At 44.7% G+C, this 23,027-nt stretch overlaps 1 protein-coding gene across 1 annotated transcript in view; it reads left to right on the forward strand.

The window, feature by feature from the left end:
* LOC110521527 (semaphorin-3ab) overlaps positions 1-21,827 on the forward strand; it is a 36,451-nt gene extending 14,624 nt beyond the window's left edge. The window contains exons 3-18 of the mRNA XM_021599130.3: positions 5,535-5,695; positions 6,820-6,882; positions 9,937-10,056; positions 10,948-11,038; positions 11,962-12,081; positions 12,514-12,656; positions 13,300-13,414; positions 13,603-13,672; positions 14,266-14,410; positions 14,588-14,807; positions 14,897-14,988; positions 15,144-15,185; positions 15,917-16,074; positions 17,080-17,147; positions 17,257-17,402; positions 17,653-21,827. Coding sequence (XP_021454805.3) covers positions 5,535-5,695; positions 6,820-6,882; positions 9,937-10,056; positions 10,948-11,038; positions 11,962-12,081; positions 12,514-12,656; positions 13,300-13,414; positions 13,603-13,672; positions 14,266-14,410; positions 14,588-14,807; positions 14,897-14,988; positions 15,144-15,185; positions 15,917-16,074; positions 17,080-17,147; positions 17,257-17,402; positions 17,653-18,207 — 2,309 coding nt within the window. The 3' untranslated portion in view covers positions 18,208-21,827. The remainder of the gene's footprint in view (positions 1-5,534; positions 5,696-6,819; positions 6,883-9,936; positions 10,057-10,947; positions 11,039-11,961; positions 12,082-12,513; positions 12,657-13,299; positions 13,415-13,602; positions 13,673-14,265; positions 14,411-14,587; positions 14,808-14,896; positions 14,989-15,143; positions 15,186-15,916; positions 16,075-17,079; positions 17,148-17,256; positions 17,403-17,652) is intronic.
* The last annotated feature ends 1,200 nt before the right edge of the window (positions 21,828-23,027 follow it).

Genomic DNA, 23,027 nt, shown 5'->3' on the forward strand with positions numbered 1-23,027 from the left:
GATAGCCCGGTCGCAGACGAAGGAAGCGAGTTGTGGGCGTATTCTGCCCAGGGGAGCTGTTCTGACCAAGACGCAGGGTTGCGAAAAGAAAGACTGCGTAAGATGCGACCAATAGTCTGATTGGCCCGTTCTGCTTGACCGTTAGACTGGGGGTGAAAGCCGGAAGAGAGACTGACGGAAGCCCCAATCAAACGGCAAAACTCCCTCCAAAATTGAGACGTGAATTGCGGACCTCTGTCCGAAACGACGTCTGACGGAAGGCCATGAATTCTGAAAACATTCTCGATGATGATTTGTGCCGTCTCTTTAGCAGAAGGAAGCTTAGCAAGGGGAATGAAATGAGCCGCCTTAGAGAACCTATCGACAACCGTAAGAATAACAGTCTTCCCCGCTGACGAAGGCAGTCCGGTGACAAAATCTAAGGCGATGTGAGACCACGGTCGAGAGGGAATAGGAAGCGGCCTGAGACGGCCGGCAGGAGGAGAGTTACCGGACTTAGTCTGCGCGCAGACCGAACAAGCAGCCACGAAACGACGCGTGTCATCCTCCCGGGTGGGCCACCAAAAACGCTGGCGAATGGAAGCAAGCGTACCCCGAACGCCAGGGTGGCCGGCTAACTTGGCAGAGTGAGCCCACTGAAGAACGGCCAGACGAGTAGGAACGGGAACGAAAAGAAGGTTCCTAGGACAAGCGCGCGGCGACGGAGTGTGAGTGAGCGCTTGCTTTACCTGCCTCTCAATTCCCCAGACAGTCAACCCGACAACACGCCCCTCAGGGAGAATCCCCTCGGGGTCAGTGGAGGCTACTGAAGAACTGAAGAGACGAGACAAAGCATCAGGCTTGGTGTTCTTAGAGCCCGGACGATAAGAAATCACGAACTCGAAACGAGCGAAAAACAGCGCCCAACGCGCCTGACGCGCATTAAGTCGTTTGGCAGAACGGATGTACTCAAGGTTCCTATGGTCAGTCCAAACGACAAAAGGAACGGTCGCCCCCTCCAACCACTGTCGCCATTCGCCTAGGGCTAACCGGATGGCGAGCAGTTCGCGGTTACCCACATCATAGTTACGTTCCGACGGCGACAGGCGATGAGAAAAATACGCGCATGGGTGGACCTTGTCGTCAGAGAGGGAGCGCTGAGAAAGAATGGCTCCCACGCCCACCTCTGACGCGTCAACCTCGACAACGAACTGTCTAGAGACGTCAGGTGTAACAAGGATAGGAGCGGATGTAAAACGATTATTGAGGAGATCAAAAGCTCCCTGGGCGGAAACGGACCACTTAAAGCACGTCTTGACAGAAGTAAGGGCTGTGAGAGGAGCTGCCACCTGACCGAAATTACGGATGAAACGACGATAGAAGTTCGCGAAGCCGAGAAAGCGCTGCAGCTCGACGCGTGACTTAGGGACGGGCCAATCAATGACAGCTTGGACCTTAGCGGAATCCATCTTAATGCCTTCAGCGGAAATAACAGAACCGAGAAATGTGACGGAGGAGGCATGAAAAGTGCACTTCTCAGCCTTCACAAAAAGACAATTCTCTAAAAGGCGCTGGAGGACACGTCGAACGTGCTGAACATGAATCTGGAGTGACGGTGAAAAAATCAGGATATCGTCAAGGTAAACGAAAACAAAGATGTTCAGCATGTCTCTCAGGACATCATTGACTAATGCCTGAAAGACAGCTGGAGCGTTAGCGAGGCCGAAAGGAAGAACCCGGTATTCAAAGTGCCCTAACGGAGTGTTAAACGCCGTCTTCCACTCGTCCCCCTCCCTGATGCGCACGAGATGGTAAGCGTTACGAAGGTCCAACTTAGTGAAAAACCTGGCTCCCTGCAGGATCTCGAAGGCTGAAGACATAAGAGGAAGCGGATAACGATTCTTCACTGTTATGTCATTCAGCCCTCGATAATCTATGCAGGGGCGCAGAGACCCGTCCTTCTTCTTGACAAAAAAAAACCCCGCTCCGGCGGGAGAGGAGGAGGGGACTATGGTACCGGCGTCAAGAGCTACAGACAAATAATCTTCGAGAGCCTTACGTTCGGGAGCCGACAGAGAGTATAGTCTACCCCGGGGGGGGGTGGTTCCCGGAAGGAGATCAATACTACAATCATACGACCGGTGTGGAGGAAGAGAGGTGGCCCTGGACCGACTGAACACCGTGCGCAGATCGTGATATTCCTCCGGCACCCCTGTCAAATCACCAGGCTCCTCCTGTGAAGAAGAGACAGAGGAAACAGGAGGGATAGCAGACATTAAACATTTCACATGACAAGAGACGTTCCAGGAGAGGATAGAATTACTAGACCAATTAATGGAAGGATTATGACAAACTAGCCAGGGATGGCCCAAAACAACAGGTGTAAAAGGTGAACGAAAAATTAAAAAAGAAATGGTTTCACTATGATTACCAGAAACAGTGAGGGTTAAAGGTAGCGTCTCACGCTGAATCCTGGGGAGAGGACTACCATCCAGGGCGAACAAGGCCGTGGGCTCCTTTAACTGTCTGAGAGGAATGTCATGTTCCCGAGCCCAGGTCTCGTCCATAAAACAGCCCTCCGCCCCAGAGTCTATTAAGGCACTGCAGGAAGCTGACGAACCGGTCCAGCGTAGATGGACCGACAAGTGCAGGATCTTGAAGGAGAGACAGGAGTAGTAGCGCTCACCAGTAGCCCTCCGCTTACTGATGAGCTCTGGCCTTTTACTGGACATGAAGTGACAAAATGACCAGCGGAACCGCAATAGAGACAGAGGCGGTTGGTGATTCTCCGTTCCCTCTCCTTAGTCGAGATGCGGATACCTCCCAGCTGCATGGGCTCAGCACCCGAGCCGGCAGAGGAAGATGGTAGTGATGCGGAGAGGGGGGCAACGGAGAACGCGAGCTCCTTTCCACGAGCTCGGTGACGAAGATCAACCCGTCGCTCAATGCGAATAGCGAGTTCAATCAAGGAATCCACGCTGGAAGGAACCTCCCGGGAGAGAATCTCATCCTTTACCTCTGCGCGGAGACCCTCCAGAAAACGAGCGAGCAAAGCCGGCTCGTTCCAGCCACTGGAGGCAGCAAGAGTGCGAAACTCAATAGAGTAGTCTGTTATGGATCGATTACCTTGACATAGGGAAGACAGGGCCCTGGAAGCCTCCTCCCCAAAAACAGATCGATCAAAAACCCGTATCATCTCCTCCTTAAAGTCCTGATACTGGTTAGTACACTCAGCCCTTGCCTCCCAGATTGCCGTGCCCCACTCACGAGCCCGTCCAATAAGGAGAGATATGACGTAGGCGACACGAGCAGTGCTCCTGGAGAAAGTGTAGGGCTGGAGAGAAAACACAATATCACACTGGGTGAGGAACGAGCGGCATTCAGTGGGCTCCCCAGAGTAACACGGCGGGTTATTGATTCTGGGCTCCGGAGATTCGAAAGCCCTGGAAGTGGCCGGTGGATCGAGGCGGAGATGGTGAACCTGTTCTGTGAGGTTGGAGACTTGGGTGGCCAGGGTCTCAACGGCATGTCGAGCAGCAGACAATTCCTGATCGTGTCTGCCTAGCATCGCTCCCTGGATCCCGACGGCTGAGTGGAGAGGATCCGAAGTCGCTGGGTCCATTCTTGGTCGGATTCTTCTGTTACGGTGCGTGAATGAGGACCCAAAAGCGAATTAACTTAAACAGAGTTTCTTTAATTACCAAACATAAGTAGGCTCAGACGGACCGGCAGATTCCGACAGGACAAGACAAGGTTACAGCAAACATGACGACAGTCTGGTTCAGGCATGAAACACAACAAACAAGAATCCGACAAGGACAGGAGCAGAAACAGAGAGAGATATAGGGACCTAATCAGAGGGAAAAAGGGAACAGGTGGGAAAAGGGGTGATGAGGTGGTTAGGAGGAGACAAGGCACAGCTGGGGGAAAGAGGGGGAGAAAAGGTAACCTAACAACGACCAGCAGAGGGAGACAGGGTGAAGGGAAAGGACAGAGACAAGACACAACATGACAGTACTTGACAATGACAAGATACATATCAGAGAGAAATATTATTGTGTGGACATTTTTGTGTGGAATGTTTTTGTGTGGAATGTTTTTGTGTGGAATGTTTTTGTAACATCAGGTGAATATTTTTTGCACCCTAAAAAAAACATTCTAGACTCATCTGTACAACTGGACAGTTTTGTGTTTTGGGAGCATATCTTTTGTGATGTCCCCACATTGTTCTCACCAGACTGTTCCCACAACCTAATGAAATATTCTGTGAATCTTAAATAATAGATTAAGGACTCTATGCAATCTGTAATGATTCAGCTTTACAGATTCCGCAATATAAATATAAAGGTAATATCCGATCGAGCCGACATATGTAGCGTTTACCGTGAATGCATTCTCTGCTGAAGCGGGAACATTGCTTTTAAATTTCATTCACGGTGTAACGCTGAGCTTCCCTAAATGTTTTATTTTGTAGGAAAGGTCTTGCAACCTCCGGCGATTGTTTTATACAAACATTCTATAATCATCACCACAAATGGACAGTTCTTGTGTTATGAGAAAATTTGCAGCGACCTAACGAATGTTCTGGGAACGTTCACTGAACCAATGATGGTTTGCTGGGAAAACATTACGGGTACATGTACATTGTGTTATTAGATTAGCTGGAAACCGAATGAGAACTTTTGGGGAATGTTCAATGGTGGTTGTTACAGATCTTGTGCACATTTTAATACACAAATTTAAATGACCTCATGGTTGTTGTGGTTTGCAGTGATTTCGCCAGTGTCTACTCTGAGACAGGCTGGTCATTCTATATGGAGAATTGTCTCAGTTTTCCGCTGTGAGTTTGTTCTGTGGTCCAGTTCTGCTTGGCTGGCCAGTCAAGGTCAGTTCCCCCAGCCAGACCATTTGGTCATTGCCACCATTTGGTCATTGCATCTGATTCATAGAATACATATTTGCTGGACACAAACTAGTGTGGGGAAGAGGGTGTGAGGTAGAATGTGTGATTGGGCAAGAGAGATCACACTAACATTTTTTTAATTAAATCTCTTTCTGGTACCTCCCTAGGCTTTTGGAGTTGAGATCGTGTCCCTGCTGATACGCTATTAGGAAAAATGGTTCCAAAAGGGTTATTCAGCTGTCCCCATAGGATAACCCTTTTTGGTTCCAATTAGATACCTTTTGTGTTGCAGGTAGAACCCCATGGAACATTTTTTTTTTTACAGGAACCAAAAAGGTTTCTTCAAAGGGTGTAGGATGTGTCTTCATGTGGGGATGGGATGTTTCCCCTCTGACATTATGATATACTGAGGGGACAGGTCAACACGTGTTCTATAAGATGCTGTTCTATTAGACGCTCTATGCTAAGACATCACTAATTCCCTTTTTCAAACTATAGGAAGTAATATGGTTACCAATTGTTAATGCTCTCTCGCTCTTTTTTTTTTACATTCCAATGACCTGGACAATTTCAGACATATATCCCTCAAACTCTCTCTCTCTCTCTCTCTCTCTCTCTCTCTCTCTCTCTCTCTCTCTGTTCTCCTCTCCAGAGATGTTGGAGTCTAATAACTTGGTGACATTTGAGGGCCAGGTGAATAGCTCTGCCTACCACACGTTCCTATTGGACGAGGAGAAGGGTCGTCTGGTGGTGGGAGCCAAGGACCACATCTTCTCCTTCAACCTAGTCAACATCAGCAGAGATATGGCACAGGTAACAGTTACAATACACTTATAACGCATAATAATCAATACACTTGCATATATACACCATAGTCTGTCTGCTTGTAGTCTGTCTGACTATACAGATGTAGGATCTTCATTCGAGCCAGTTTGCTACAGAAGGAAAATAATCCTGCAGCTAAAGGAAATGTGAGTTATTATGTGGATTATAGTTAATGAACAAGTTTTTAGGGGTGGATACACTTTTCGTAAGGGAAACTCATGTCTGAAATTTTTTGGTGGAAATTACAAACTTCGGAAACCTTTTTGAACCTCAAATAGCCTACACGTTTAACATTTCCTGCATTTCAGGAAAATGATCCTGCAACAGGGTGATCAAATTAAGATCTTACGTCTGTAGCTATCTCACCCCTGTCAGTCTTAGCCAGTTTCAGCCAGGGACTCTGTTTCTACCATAGAGATAGATAGAGGACTCATCTTTGAATCTGTGCCATTATAACATCTGTGACAGCATAGGCAGTGCTATTGAGGCAATTTCCATTTTTAAGAATTCCATTTTCTTCTTTACTATTGGCTGATCCCTCCTGATGACCCGGTTGAACATGACTCTAACAGGGTCACCAGGAGGGATAAGCCAATAAAGTTGGAAGTCCCACCAAGGTGACTACATTAAAATGGTGGAAGCACTCAATGGCGCTGCCTATGTTAATACAGCCTTTTGGCACCTAGAGGCCTCTATCATTGTCCATGGTTTCTACAGAGAAGTGGCTGATGATTCATTCAGATCTGAGCTGTCGTGCAGGATCTCACACTGGCATGTTAGCCACTCCACGCACACCTGGATGAATAATGCGTAATCAAAAACAAAGTGGAGAACAAATCACATTGTGACTCCACTACACCCACCACACACATATACACATGTGAACATACACAGGCCCGCAAGAAGACACATACACATCCTCCTACAAAAGTGCATTTTGTAGTAACGTTGCTGGCAGAACCACCTCAGCTAATTTAAGGCCTGTTAGCTGAACAGCTGCTTGGTCGAGGGTTTAGGGTTAGGGACTGGTTGAAGTTAGGATTGCTAGTGGCTGATTAAGGTTATTATATCTATGTGTATTGAAGTATCCTTATCTCTCTGTGTCTGTGTAGATCCCGTGGCCTGCCTCCACCTCCAGAAGAGACGAGTGTAAATGGGCAGGAAAGGACCTAATGGTGAGTAGCTACCTCATCTTACACCATCTCTCCCTCCCGAAGTACTACTTTTTACACTACAGTGGGTTTATGTCATCTGTGTGTTGACACATGGACAGGAAGCTCGGAATCTGATCACAATCCCCTTGCCACGATAGAGACATTACATGAACTTAATCAACTAGAGTCCAACTAGACTGTAAAAAAAATCCATTGATGAAGTCACCCCATTGTTTCCAATGAGAATGCTCAGTCGCACATTTGATGATCAGGAAGTGCCATATCAACATGTCACCATCTTGCTACATGTTTTTGGAAATGTTGCATGCGCAGTTTGAGCTACTCTAGGAAGTGACGTTGCAGGCTAGCTCAGTGTATCTTAAGTTGAAGGCTGGGTACTGCAGCCTACCAATAGCAACTAAATTATCCTTTGTCTGTGTGTGATTTTAAAGTAATCAGTTCAAGGACATACATCTGGTGAAATAGAAACAATTGTTGGTACCATGATTGATTTTATTTTTATTTTATATACTGTGTATATAGCCACCAATATTGACCACAAAGATTGTCATTTTCCCATTCACTATAATGGGGTATCCTGTTTTCTGGAAACAATGCCTGCAGTACTGCAGTCGGCCTTCAACTTGAAATTCACAATGCGAGGGGACAGTCGTTCTCCCCTGGTCTAACAATAGAACAGTTGACCTAACCACTGGGATACGGGGCTAACAGTGGACAGCCAATGGGCTTACAGTCACTACTTTCAACACAGGAGCAGTGTCCTACTGCAACATCAGCTATGGCTGTGTAGAGACGGGTATTTGTGAAATAGAGCATGGTTTCTGTCTACACAGTCATATGGCATTAGAAATTCCCACTGCTATACCAAGATCCTTTAGGTGTGTGTTTTCCTCAGTCTAAGAAGAGTGATGTCGATACCAGCAGCACCTCTATGCTACATATGTCCTTCTTGCATGACTAGCTCAGTCGTGTATATTTGTCCTGTATACCTGTCTGAATGCAAGCAGTACATTGTGTAAAGACTCAGAGAGACAGTTCCATCTCTCCCCTTCTGACTTCCCTCTCAGACACAGCCTGGGGCCATGTGTTGACTGCAATATAAAATCATAGCTCCGCCACTGAGTTCACAGGCACAAGGTCAAGCTATGCTGAGTTTCTATGGGGTTGATATGAAGGGCCATCAGGTCTTTTGTGTGTGTGTTTTCTGTAAACATTCTGGAAGGGATGAGCGGGGAGCCCTGAAGGATGGTCTTTGTGTGTGAAGGGCAGAGGAAACAGGGAGGAGAGGAAGAAAAAGAGGGCAGAGGGGAGGAGAGAGAGAGAGAGAGAGGTAGCAGGACTACAGATACCCTTTGATGAACCTGAACAAAGACACTTGTGAACATGCCGCAGGGAAGACCGTGAAAGAGAGATGAGAGAGAGAAAATAATAGAAGCAGACATTTCTAATTTACTCTACATCTATGAAGAAAGGAGGGTGATACACAGAGCCAGGGAACAATTAATTACATCTGCACATCTGCACAACCAGCTAAACCACCCTGAAATGTCAGACAGCTCTTTGGAGGACAACAAAGGCATACCCAATCAACAGAGCTGCTTCCTGTTGATAAAGTCAGATCAATTTAGTCATGCATTATTTGTGGTTCTGTTTTCTCTTTTTCCCATAAGTGTGATGACATTAATTTTCATGTGAGGTCAGGCCTGTTGCCTGCTCAGGCACGAGCTGACAGATCACGGGAAACAGGCTTTACAGCATGGAGACAGACACACTACACTACACTCATTACACTAAACAGTAAACTCAGATGTGGTTACAGTATGTAATGCTCATAACATGTTATTGTTGTGGGAAGGTTGCTGGTGCGTTGCAGGCAAGTTGCAGGGATTTTTCTGCATTAAAAAGTCTCACTGTTGATGTCCATCATAAAATCCTTGAGCCTTTCTGATCAGGAGTCAGGATAGGAGAGAGGTCATTCAGTGTATATGGGGAGGGGGAGATGGAGAGAGAAATATAGGAGAGAGATGTAGAGATCATTAAATAAAGAGAGAAATACTGAGAATTACAGATTACTGGCCTCAATCTGAACAGCGAGTTGTTGAGTTATTACACAGCACAACAGTCTGGATTATCTCTGAAACAGCAGAAACAGCACAACAGTCTGGATTATCTCTGAAACAGCAGAAACAGCACAACAGTCTGGATTATCTCTGAAACAGCAGAAACAACACAACAGCATTGGTACAGTATAACCAATCAGGGCTGTTCCTTTCCCCAACATTGTTATTCACATGTAGTTGAAGTAGTTCCCTGCATATTCTTGGAATATTATTAATAGATGATTATTATTTTATTCTGATTTCAGATGCCCTTTACTCCCTCAACCTAAACATTTGTTTTCCCGCATAGCTCTACTGTATGTGATGTTGTGTTAAGTCCAGAGTGGGTTGGATAGGAGTGCTTACTTCTGATGGACAAACTGGGTTTTGACCCAAATGGGCAGGACTGGGTTTTGATCCAAATGGGCAGGACTGGGTTTTGATCCAAATGGGCAGGACTGGATTTTGATCCAAATGGGCAGGACTGGGTTTTGACCCAAATGGGCAGGACTGGGTTTTGACCCAAATGGGCAGGACTGGGTTTTGACCCAAATGGGCAGGACTGGGTTTCGACCCAAATGGGCAGAACTGGGTTTTGATCCAAATGGGCAGGACTTCCCCAACCGCTGCCCCAACAGCTTCAGAAAGCTTTATTCTCTGTGTACGTTAGTTGTTTTAATAGTCTGTTTATCTCCTGCGTACCCATGATATGCAGTGGTGCAGCGGTCTAAGGCACTGCATATCAGTGCAAGAGGCGTCACTAAAGTCCCTTGTTTGAACGCAGGCTGAATCACATCCGGCCGTGATTGGGAGTCCCATAGGGCGGCGCACAATTGGCCCAGCGTCTGGCCGGTGTAGGCCGTCATTGTAAATAAGAATTTTCTCCTAACTGATTTGCCTAGTTAAATGAAGGTTAAAAAATATATACAAAGTCTCTCTCTTTTTCTATCTCCAGAGTGAATGCTCTAATTTCATCAAGGTGTTACAGCCATTTAACCAGACCCATCTGTATGTATGTGGAACTGGAGCCTTCCACCCTGTCTGTGCCTACCTGGAGGTGGGGAAGAAACTAGAGGTATACCCACCTGCATTGTAACTATTCACACATGTATTCATCTTTCTGCCCACCCATCAGTCTGCTTACTCTAGTAATCTATCTCTAGTGTTCTGCTATTTACTGACCAATATGACAACATAAGCCATGGAAGAGGGAATGTCATGGTTTTTGCTATCTGATTCAAGCCTTATATGAGCTGCAGCCAGATTACAGTATTAACAAAAACTCTACACTATAATGTGTGATTATGGTTTTGGCTTTCGATTTAAAACTATAAACCGTGGCGTTATTCTCTGAATTGTAATGATTCACTGATGGCCTGAAAAAAAATGTTTTTATTCGTTCAGTAAATGAGGTGGAAAATTCCATCGTCCAAAACATCGTCAATTCATTACTTTACAAATGAAAAGCTGTGTGTTTGCGTGTGTTCTATACCTCCTCTTCGTAATGTCAGTGAGTCAGGCTTTTCCTATTCATTAGACTGCAGAGAATTAGAGAGGGAGAATGTCTCTGAGAATAGTCGTCCCCGCTCTTTACTGCCCTGCTGGGCCCACATGTTAAAGTGACTCTATGAAAGTGGTGTACAACCCTGTTCCTGGGGTGTTAACTTCCTGTAGGTTTTCGCTCCCACCCCAGTTGTAACTAACCTGGTTCAGCTTATCAACCAGCTAATTATTAGAACCAGTTGTACTAGATTAGGGTTGGAGTGAAAACCTATAGGATGGTAGCTCCCCAGGAACAGAGTTGGAGAGCCCGGCTCTATGAGAATGTAAAATATCAAAATCTGCAAAAATAGAGATGCAAAGTTTTTTTCCAAGACGCCAACATCATGCATTGATGTCAATCGGACATGCGGTAAAATCTGAGTTCTAAATGCTCTTTATTTTGACCTATTTCTTATGTAAACAGGACAGTGTGTTCAGGCTGGAGCCCCAGATAGAGAACGGTCGAGGGAAGAGCCCTTATGACCCCAAGCTGCTCACAGCATCCATACTCATTGGTGAGTGACCCAAAACAAACTCACACACTCAACTTTCTTTATCAAGGCACTAATTTACCCCAGAACTTTTCACACACATAAAGAGGAAGTTAAACCTCTTCTCTCATCGCCACTCATTCATTATGCATATTTACAGTTAAGAGGAAGTGGATAAATGACAGGGCTGGGTATATGCAGTATAGCAGGGCTGCCCAACCCTCTTCCTGGAGATCTACTGTCCTGTGGGTTTTCAGTCCAACCCTAATTTAACACACCTGATTCTACTAATTAGCTGCTCAACAAGACCTTAACTAGCTGAATTAGATATGCTAAATTAGGGTTGGACTGAAAACCTACAGGACAGTAGATCTGCAGGAAGAGGGTTGGGCAGCCATGCAATAAAGTGTTCATCATTTGTAGTGCTCTACAGTGGACACACTCTAATTTCCAAGCCTGTAAGAGAGGTAGATGTGTGTGTGCAAACCTGTGTGTGTCAGCTTCATTTCTTCAACATGTTCATCACCAGAACCACTATATGACATCACATCACCCCAACCAAAAGATGGTCATTTTCCAGCCCATGACCCCTCTGTCGCTCTCTCCTCTTTCTCCTCTCACCCATCCTTTTCCCTCTCGCCTTTCTCCTCTCACCCCTCTCCCTCCTCCTCTCTCTCTCCTCATTCTCCTCACCACTGTCTCCCTCCTTCTCTCTCTCTCTCCCCTCCCTCCTTTCATGCAGCCAGCTACCTGGTCCTCTGAGTCTCTTCCTTGTTCTGTTCGTTGTTTGGTAGATGAAGGTGTTCCTTGTGACAACACATTCCACCTGTATTGTTAAGGCTACATGCACCTACTAGACTAATACAGACACTTGACACCTGTACATGAAAGGTCATGAGACACACTCATACACACACCTGATAATGTCCTCCACCTCTGTCCTTCAGATGGCGAACTGTATTCTGGGACGTCAGCTGACTTCATGGGGAGAGACTTTGCCATTTTCCGTACGCTGGGACAGCATCACCCAATCAGAACAGAGCAACACGACTCTCGCTGGCTGAACGGTGATATGGCGATAAAGAACATTCTCAGTGATGATGCTCTCAGTTCATTGAACTATGCTTGCATGATGAGTAACCTTACTTGATTCTTGAAGACTTGTGTTAGCTCCCCAAGCGGATGCCTAGGCTTTAGCTCAACTAGCTAAAAGTCTGTTGGCATGCAGACGAGCCGGATTAAAACAATCTTAATTTGAGACAGAAAGTGTCTCAAAGACAGAAACTAAAAAGACAAACAGACAGAAGCTGAGACAGAAAGTTGTTCTCAGAGCAAGATAACAGAGAAGAGAGTGGAGAGCGAGTGTTAAATCCTCTGTGTTATTGACATGACTGCAGAGAGGGTGTGGTAGCAGACAATGTATGTAAAGGTTTTTACTGGGGAAGAAGTAATGGATTCCCTATTTCATTATTTGTTAATTATTTTATTTTTTTGTGTAGACCCCAGGTTTGTGAGTGTCCATCTGATCCCAGAGAGTGACAACCAAGAGGATGACAAGATCTACCTGTTCTTCAGAGAGAACGCTATGGATGGGGAACACGCAGGGAAGGCTACTCAAGCACGCATCGGACAGCTCTGCAAGGTACACACACAAACACACTCAGACACCTCAGACTAAAACAGCTTCCTCTATCTCTAACAGAGGAAATGAGTGACGGCGTGTTTTCCTCAACGGATGCTTTCATAACCAGGTATCTCTCTCCTCTCCGGTTATATTTAGCTGCGAGGTGTGTTGTGTTTGGTGTGGCTCTCCTCTTACTGAGGGAAACCTGAGAGGGAGAGGTGGCTAATACATGACACTGGAGCCAGAGACACGACAGAGAGACTACGTAACAATGGTGGTACTGTTCGGATAATGGCTAGTATTGGCACAGACTAGTGTCTCCTCAGCCACCGAGTAGCGTGCACAACTTCTCCACTCAACACAATCCATTCATTATACAGCGTGTCAGTGTTAATAGAGCGTAATAAATCACTGTGGATCTGGGTGTGGATGTGTTTGTTTTCTCACACCGGGAGCCTGCATTGTGTCGACGTGTGCAGAAAGACAAACACACAAACGCAGACTGTTTTGATGAAGTAATATAAGAATCTGTAAGATTCTGTTGTCTGTTCGGGTGTCAATCATAGTTCTAAAATGCATCATTGTAGTGTTTTTTTGTAGGCGGGATGTAGTAAATGTTTGAGAGGTTCATTCTGGACTCTGGTGTGTTTCCCTCTATCAGAATGACTTTGGAGGCCACAGGAGTCTAGTGAACAAGTGGACCACATTCCTGAAGGCCAGACTGGTCTGTTCTGTACCTGGACTCAACGGCATAGACACTCACTTTGACGAACTACGTGAGTGTTTAACTACCACTGTGCATGTGTTGTATTCTATGTCAGGTGTATGTGCCTGTGTGGGTATGAAGAGGGCCTGTAGTGTGTTTGGAGATGTTATGGGGAAACAAAATCATCTACAGTATATTTCTGCTACTGTATTGTGATTTGTTCTCGAGGCTAACACTTCAAGGTTGTTTTGTTCTCAGAGGATGTGTTTCTGATGAGCTCTAAGGATCCCAAAAATCCCATTATCTATGCAGTGTTCACTACATCCAGGTACGTACACCTGCCAGTCACCTGTTTAAACTCCCATTGGAGGTGTATGGATCCTGTTGAAGATTTTTTGCTGGAGACGTGTGAATCTATCCTCTCTCTCTCTCTCTCTCTCTCTCTCTCTCTCTCTCTCTACCTCTCTCTCTCTTTCTCCTCTCTCTACCTCTCTCTCTCTCTCTCTCTCTCTCTCTCTCTCTCTCTCTCTCTCTCTCTCTCTACCTCTCTCTCTCTTTCTCCTCTCTCTCCTCTCTCTTTCTCTTCTCTCTCTTTCTCTCTTTCTCTCTCTTTCTCTCTCTTTCTCTCTCTCTCTCTCTACCTCTCTCTCTCTTTCTCCTCTCTCTCCTCTCTCTTTCTCCTCTCTCTCTTTCTCTCTTTCTCTCTCTTTCTCTCTCTTTCTCTCTCTCTCTCTCTCTCTCTCTCTCTCTCTCTCTCTACCTCTCTCTACCTCTCTCTCTACCTCTCTCTCTACCTCTCTCTACCTCTCTCTCTACCTCTCTCTCTACCTCTCTCTCTACCTCTCTCTCTACCTCTCTCTCTCTCTCTCTCTCTCTCTCTCTCTCTCTCTCTCTCTCTCTCTCTCTCTCTCTCTACCTCAGTAACATCTTCAAGGGTTCAGCAGTGTGTCTGTACAGCATGGCAGACATCAGAAGGGTGTTTCTAGGTCCCTATGCCCACAGAGACGGCCCTAACTACCAGTGGGTTCCCTTCCAGGGACGGGTACCATACCCACGGCCCGGAACGGTAAGGGCATGACGGGGTCTTTGGGTGGGGGAGGGGCACACTTTACTAGAAGGGGCTATACATAAAGCATTTACAGCACTTTTAGAAGTGTTACCATATACAGTATTGTAAACTAGTGGATGAAATGGGACATGAGAGTAAGGATTCACATTGTAATCTGTGTATTTGAATCCACAGTGCCCCAGCAAGACGTTCGGTGGATTTGATTCGACAAAGGACTTGCCCGATGATGTCATAACATTTGCCAGAGGTCACCCGGCGATGTTTAACCCCGTCTACCCCATCAACAACCGACCAATCATAGTCAAGACGGACACAGACTACCAGTTCACACAGATAGTGGTGGACAGAGTGGAGGCTGAGGACGGACAGTACGACGTCATGTTCATAGGCACAGGTACACACACACACATACACACAATTGTGCACACTCACACACAAACACACACTGAGTAATGTAATGTGTGTATGTTGTGTGTGTTGTAGATATGGGGACAGTGCTGAAGGTGGTGTCCATCCCCAGAGGGTCCTGGCATGACCTGGAGGAGATTCTACTGGAGGAGATGACTGTGTTCAGGGTAGCTTACACCCACTGATATAGTATACAGATAAAAGGACATGTACACCACATTAGTACATACTTATTACGCATACAGCTAAGGTACGATGATAACCCAAAACGTATCACAATTGGCTTATGTGTTTGTACAATTGTTCATGTATTTTCTCCCAGGAACAAGCTGCTATTACAGTGATGAAACTCTCTACAAAGCAGGTAACTAACGCTGATCATATCCTTCATGACATGAGCAGGACAGACAAGGAATGGATGTCACAATAAACATTTATACGGGAAAACAGACAAGGTTGTCCTACGTTACAGAACCATGGCCTTAGTGAAGCTACAAATCAAATGTTATTGCTTCTTAAACGACAGGATCAGGATCCAGCCTCTAAATAGGGATACATCATCTTTCTGACATACAGAGTTAGATACATTCATATGTAATGAAGGAGTAGTGTTTCTCACTGGTAGTCAGCTTTCATCCACGCCAACTAGTGTTCAACACGCCAACTCACACAGTGAGCTGCAGAGGAGAGGGACACTACCATAGAAGAAGAATTTAACTGAATGAAAGCTATGCTATTCATAGAATTGCATTGTATTTCTAATATAGACTTGATGTGTCCTGTCGAGGTCATGGGTGACACACCTAGACTGAGGGCTTTATAGGGAGAAAAGAGACACTCATTATAAGATGTTAACATGATGCTGACTAAGACAGAAGTCCATTGTTAGGATCTGGTTTCTCATACGTAGGAAGGAAGAAACTGTACTGGTGTGCTATAGAAGTTGCCGAACACCAATAATAATATGATGTGGCCTTTCTGTTACTGTAAAAACACTACGTGGCTCTGAGAAAATGTCTGAACCATTATGCGTAATACATGAATAATGCATCAATTTCATCAGGTATTTTGAATATTTTCTCTCTGTTTCCACAGCAACAGTTGTACCTCGGCTCAGAGATGGGTGTATCCCAGATGCCTTTGCATCGCTGTGAGGTGTACGGGAAGGCCTGTGCTGAGTGCTGTCTGGCTAGAGACCCTTACTGTGCCTGGGACGGGACTGAGTGCTCACGATACTTTCCCATGGCCAAGAGGTATGCTCACACACACACACACACACACTCATTGCACAGTTAACTTTCAAGCACTGTTATTGTCATTCAATGTCTGCACATAGTGGGTACACTATGAAGAAGAGAAAATCAGATCGGAACGATTATTCATATCCACAGATTAAGGATATACAGTATGTCAGCTAGCTGTGTTTCTGTAGAGGTGGGTCTGATGATGAATAGAGCAGGCCTTGTGTTGGAGCCAGAAAGCCCTGAAGGTAGGCAGGTCACATTTCTCACTGAGACACAGAAGAATAACCTGAACTGTGTTTACTGGCAATGAGAACCAGTGTCAGTCGTACCTGCAGGCAGAATGTCTGGGTGAACGCAGGGTGAAATAAAGTGTTAACAGTTCTAGCTGTGTATAGGAGGTGTGTGTGTGTGTGTGTGTGTGTGTGTGTGTGTGTGTGTGTGTGTGTGTGTGTGTGTGTGTGTGTGTGTGTGTGTGTGTGTGTGTGTGTGTGTGTGTACTGTAGCCTTCCACCCACTCATAAAGTCTCCACTGGGTTATTGATTTGAGATTTAGCCTGAAGGTCTCATATTTCTACATCTTTTAGACTCTCATACTCTCTGAGAAAACTGCCCTGTAGGGAAGAGATTATATGTGAGAAAAGAGACTAGTTATTTCTCAATTAATAAACATCTGTTTTGTTTTTCACTCTGGATATTCCGTTGTTTGTTCCGTCATTATTTACAATACGTGTGTGTGTGTGTGTGTGTGTGTGTTTGGAATCCAACCCCTCTGTATCTTTGACTGAGTGTGACTGTGTGATTCAGGCTGTGTAGCAGTTAGAGTGAGTGATTGATTAATTAGGTCTGAATTCCTCAGTCTCAGCTACCCTGTAATTATAGCTACGCCTGTGGTCTACAGTGGTATGAAGCTCACTGGTGTTAGTTTATCAGCCTGGCTCACAACCACCAGCACAGCACATCCAGAACCACACACATGCACATTCACCAACTCACTGTTGACATGTGTTTTTGCAGGAGGACAAGGAGACAGGACATCAGGAACGGAGACCCTTTAACCCAGTGTTCAGATCTGCAGCATCAAGGTATGTATTTACAAACAAACCTCATCATGCAGTATTCCTCTATTCACATTATAATGGTGCTGAGTTCATGTAGTGTTCACACTATTATTTGTTGTGTGTGTGTCTGTAGATAACCTGAATGGGCAGCCCACGGTGCTGGATAAGACAGTGTATGGAGTGGAAAACAGCAGTACGTTCCTAGAGTGTAGCGCCAAGTCCCAGAGAGCACTCACCTACTGGCAGTACCAACAAGCCAACGACGACCGAAGACGAGACGTATGAAACCTGCTTTCACGAAATCTTAGACATGCTGTAGAACTCCAGATAGCATTTCAATCATGATGTCCATAAATTAATGAAATACTGATTCCAGCATATCATACAGATTTCTGTATTACTATAGATACTATATCCTGTACTGTGACTATGTAAACAAATACTCAAAATAATGGATGTCAAATATCTTAGTATGTAAAGTAAAATCAAGTCGAGTGAAGTAATCATTGTATTATTCCTTTCTGTGCAGATCAAAACAGAGGATCGTTTTGTATGTACGGAGCAGGGCTTGCTGATCCGCACGTTGGACAAGAAGGATTCTGGGATGTATGTGTGCCAGGCAGTAGAACACGGCTTCATGCAGACGCTCCTAAAGGTCACCCTGGAGGTCATCGACACTGAACGTCTCGACGATCTCATTCATCGTGATGACGAAGACGCCGCACACACCGCTACCACACACACCACCGCCCGGGACACGCCCACAGCCCGGGAATCGCCCAATCAGAAGCTTTGGTACCGTGACTTCCTGTCGTTAGTGAACCACCCGACCCTGAATAGCGTGGATGAGTTCTGTGAGCAGGTGTGGAAGAGGGAGAGGAAGCAGAGGAGGCAGAAAGCAAACCTATCCCAACAGGTCCAGCTACACCAGCTACACCAGCAGCAGCAGCAGCAGGGCCTTGTGCACGCTCACACCCACGTGCACGCCCACGGCCTGGCGGCCAAATGGAAACACCTGCAGGAGAGGCAGAAGGGCCGCAACCGCCGGACCCACGAACTAGAGAGAGCCCCCCGCAGCGTCTGACCTCTCACCAACTGAATCCCATGACCCTCCAACCCCCAACCCACATACCCTTTCCTCGTTCACGAACACCCTCCGAACCTCCTCCCCTGCCTCCTCTGCCCCATACAGAGATAAAGACTCATTCCACACTGACTTTGTAAAGAGAATCTCAACTGGAAACAAAGGCAATATCCCGCCCTGGTCGATGTGTAGGCTGCGTGGGCACCCATGTTTACAGTGACACGGCACAGAGACACAGGATGATACAGTACTATTATATTCTATTATCTCAGCTGGCCTCTGTGGCCCCAGCACCATGGAGGGACAGTGTCAGCCAACATGAGGACTGGACTTCATGTAATTACATGCTCTCTCTACTATTGAATAACCTAATGAAAACATGGCTCTGTCTCCGCAGTAGCACGGCTTTGTATAGCTCATCGTTGTTGTCCACCCAGATTTAGTGGGTATCTTCTATTAACAACCACTATCTTAGAACAAGGGATGACAGTGTTTTATGACATACATGATTGAGCAGGGGATGTACCTTATGTGTGTATCACAAGGACAATTATAAAATACAGGTCATGTAAAGCACAACGGTTTGATGTTGAGAAGATTCTATGAGATATGAAGAGTTCTGAGGAGAGAGGAGGATGCCCGAGCACTGCAAGAAAATAAATTCATGGCTACTGAAAATTCAGTAGCCATGGATTTATAACTAAAGATGTTATTCTAACTTAAATCAGACATGTAAATATGCTTTGACACATTCTTGTACTAAAGGGAATGGTTTGCGGGTTTCTTGTTACATGATGCTGTTTCACCATAAACAATTGAATTTAGCAGTAGGTTAAACAAGTATCCAACGAGATTATGAAAGTGATTGTGTTCAGTGTACACATAATCTCTCCCTTCCAAGACACAAATGTTTTCACGTTTTGTTTTCACGTTTATCTTTTTGATTTGTTCAGAGCCCTGTAATAAAATATGTTACACAGTTGAAGTTGACTTTATATGAAATGTTTTCTTCAGTTTATGTTTCAGTCAAACCACTGCATCCCAGCTTAACTATTCAATCTGTGTCGCTGAAGCGTTAAAGTTTGCGTGATAGAAATGTAAGGTAATTCCTGATTGAGATGACATATGCAGCGTTTACCGGGAATGCAGTCTCCGCCAACGTGGGAACATTGCCTTTGAATTTCAATCATGCTGTAACACTGAACGTCCTCGATTCGGATAGAATAGAACCCTAAAACTTTGACGTCTCTGCATCGACTCTGTTACATGTTGTTCAAGTGAATCAATTACTCAATTTGCATACAAAACTTGTTTTCCAACACACACATATTCATAGATATATGTACATTGTGAAAAAAATATTTGATATAAGTTGATTTATTTCAGAAAACATTTTGTAACATCTATTTTTATTGTTTTCTATCATTATAACCCTGTTGTTACTTTATGATAACACCTACATGTGGGGTGCATTCGGAAAGTATTCAGACCCCTTGACTTCTTCCACATTCTGTTACTTTACAGCAATATTCTAAAATTGTTTCAATTGTGTTTTTTTCCTCATCAATCTACACACAATACCCCATAATCACATAGCAAAAACGGAAATATAACAAATACTGGTATTACGCAGTACTTTGTTGAAGCACCTTTGACAGCGATTACAGCCTTGAGTCTTCTTGGGTATGCTGCTACAAGCTTGGCACACCTGTTTTAGGGGAGTTTCTCCCATTCTTCTCTGCAGATCCTCTCAAGCTCTGTCAGGTTGGATGCGGAGCGTCGCTGCACAGCTATTTTCAGCTCTCTCCAGAGATGTTAGTCCGGGCTCTGGCTGGGCCACTCAAGGACATTCAGAGACTTGTCCCAAAGCCACTCCTACGTTGTCTTGGCTGTGTGCTTAGGGCCATTGTCTTGTTGGAATGTGAACCTTCGCCCCAGTCTGAGGTCCTGAGCGCTCTGGAACAGGTTTTCACTAAGGATCTCTCTGTACTTTGCTCCGTTCATCTTTTCCTCGATCCTGACTAGTCTCCCAGTCCCTGCAGTTGACAAACATCCCACACATCCCACATGATGCTGCCACCACCATGCTTCACCATTGGGATGATGGTGCCAGGTTTCCTCCAGATGTGACACTTGACATTTAGGCCAAATAGTAGTTTGTTTTTCAGACCAGAGAATCTTGTTTCTCATGGTCAGAGATTCTTTAGGTGCCTTTTGACAAGCTCGAAGCGGGCTGTCATGTGCCTTTTACTGAGGAGTGGATTCCACCTGGCCACTCTACCATAAAGGCCTGATTGGTGGAGTGCTGCAGAGATGGTTGTCCTTCTGAAAGGTTCTCCCATCTCTACAGAGGAACTCTGGAACTCTGTCAGAGTGACCATCAGGTTCATGGTCACCACCCTGATCAAGGCTCTTCTCTCCCGATTGCTCAGTTTGGCCGGACGGCCAGCTCTAGGTAGTCTTGCTGGTTCCAAACTTCTTCCATTTAAGATTGATGGAGACCACTGTGTTTTTAGGGACCTTCAATGCTGCAGACATGTTTTGGTACCCATCCTGAGATCTGTGCCTCGACACAATCATGTCTTGGAGCTCTACGGAGAATTCCTTTGACTTCATGCCTTGTTTTAGCTTTGTCATTATGGGGTACTGTGTGTAGATTGATGAGGGAAAAAAACGAATTAATACATTTTAGAATAAGGCGTACTAAAATGTGGAAAAAGTCAAGGGATCTGAATACTTTCCGAATGCAATGTAACATGTACATGCTGGCAAACAGGACCAACTAACAGAGCAAATACTTTCCACTCATTAAAAAAAGACCACTGGTGTTTTTGGGACATGCAGGCTTCTCTTACAATAGTTAGCATACCACTAATGTACCGTATATGTCCATGTCAGACTGCAAATGTACTACATAGCGTACCATACTCTTCCAGCAAAATACAGGTATTGTGTTCTTTTCCAGGAGCATAGTGTATCTGTTCGTCTATGTATTTTCAGCAGAATCACTACATTATGTACATTAAATGTGTTTTCTATGTACTTCAGGATGTGTTTCATTTTGGAATATCTCAACAGAGACAGACACAGTGAACCTGGAATGTAGTTGTGAACATAACATACACATTGAAGAGTAAATCCTATGGTCCAACAGCATGACACTGTGCTAATTGCATGTGAACGCCATTCTAGTGTACCTTTGTTTATATAACTGTGCAATGTTTCATGTTGTTTCTGATGGTATGCTCTTAGCTTAGAGGCAGTACATGTTAACCTGTTACTGAGGTGTAAATACTCTATTTTCAGTAGGAAATATAAGGCACACAATCGATTACTGGAAGTACTGACATACTTTTGAACACTTAAGTAGTGCATAACTGAAGTATTCAGACTTTAATTTTACCAAACCAGAGTTCCTATTTTAGAACCGGTATTCTTCAGTATAAAAGGTGCTGGTTCTCTGTACCGGTCATCTCCAGCCAACTTCAACCACCAGCAGGACTGCTGAGTGTAAATGAGGAAGTAAACTGATGCTGCTGTATTGACTGTGTTTGGCATGATGATGATGATGATGATGATGATGATGTAGTCTACTGTTCTAATAAAAATCTATTCATAAAGCCTGGTTTTACTGACCCTGTCTTGCTATTTGTTATATCTCAGACTGTTACTCTACCACAATGCTACTAAGTCATGTGCACTCTGCAATTGGTACATAAATATTTGCACTTTAAATTAATGATACAGTATATACCCATTGATTCTAGAATAATATAACTTCTAAATGCCTAATGAGCTTAGTTCAACTGTTGTACCACGTCATAACCCAACATAAACTTGTTTTACTCAATTGTTTGTTAATAATGTAATTGTGAAAAAATACTGTAAAGCCTCAAAACTTGGACTGGGATTCAATCTGATTGGCTTTGTCCGCAATACACGTTTTAAAGTCAAGGTTCCTGTGTTCGCGGTGACAACATTCACCGTAAATGTTGTAAATGTCAGCTCAATAGGAAATTACCTTTAAATAGCGCATTTTCCAATTCCCCAATCTAATTGAATATCGGCCATGGTTAAAGCTATAACATTAATCTCACGCTTGTTCAGTCCTTGCATCCATAGCTGTCTATGAATGTGAATGTCTCCACCCGCAGCCCTCAGATTTCTATTAAAACTGTGGTGGGATTACCGCTTCGTTGTTGTTTGAACTGCAGATGTCCCCTTTAGAAACTAACCTCCACAGTGGGCTTGGTCATATTCATCTATTTCAAATATCAACACATTGAGATGAGACATTTGGTTGTTGTTACAGTTTTTCTCTTTTGTTAGCATGAGCGAATAGTTGTAATACAATTGCAGTATTTTAAATTGTAAAAAACACACAATGATATTCCATACACGAAAGATATAGACCTAGCTAACAGCACACAGCCCAATTACCACAAGTATTTAATAAGTATTATAAATTACAGGCACTGAAATTATAATTCATGCTCGATGATTCATCATCTCGTCCTATGATAAAAACCAAAAAAACAAACAGAAATCTCTGCAGGTTAATGATATTATGGTTTGACATAGCTGACATGCCTTTGCTTTGAAACATCACTGTCTGTTTTGTGGTACGTGACTGCCCCCCTCTGGCAGAGCAGACATTTGTCATCATGGATCAGTTACAACTATCCTCATGTCCCTCACCACCAGGGTCCACCACAACTCTCACAAAGCACTGCTATATCCAAAGGACCTTACACGAGGGACAAAATGAGAGAGATACACTTCCCCTTTCACAATGAAACATGCCTCTCCTTAAGAAAGTC

The sequence above is a fragment of the Oncorhynchus mykiss genome, chromosome 1 (assembly GCF_057628025.1).
Source record: "Oncorhynchus mykiss isolate SJ-2025 chromosome 1, ASM5762802v1, whole genome shotgun sequence".
Taxonomy (NCBI): domain Eukaryota; kingdom Metazoa; phylum Chordata; class Actinopteri; order Salmoniformes; family Salmonidae; genus Oncorhynchus; species Oncorhynchus mykiss.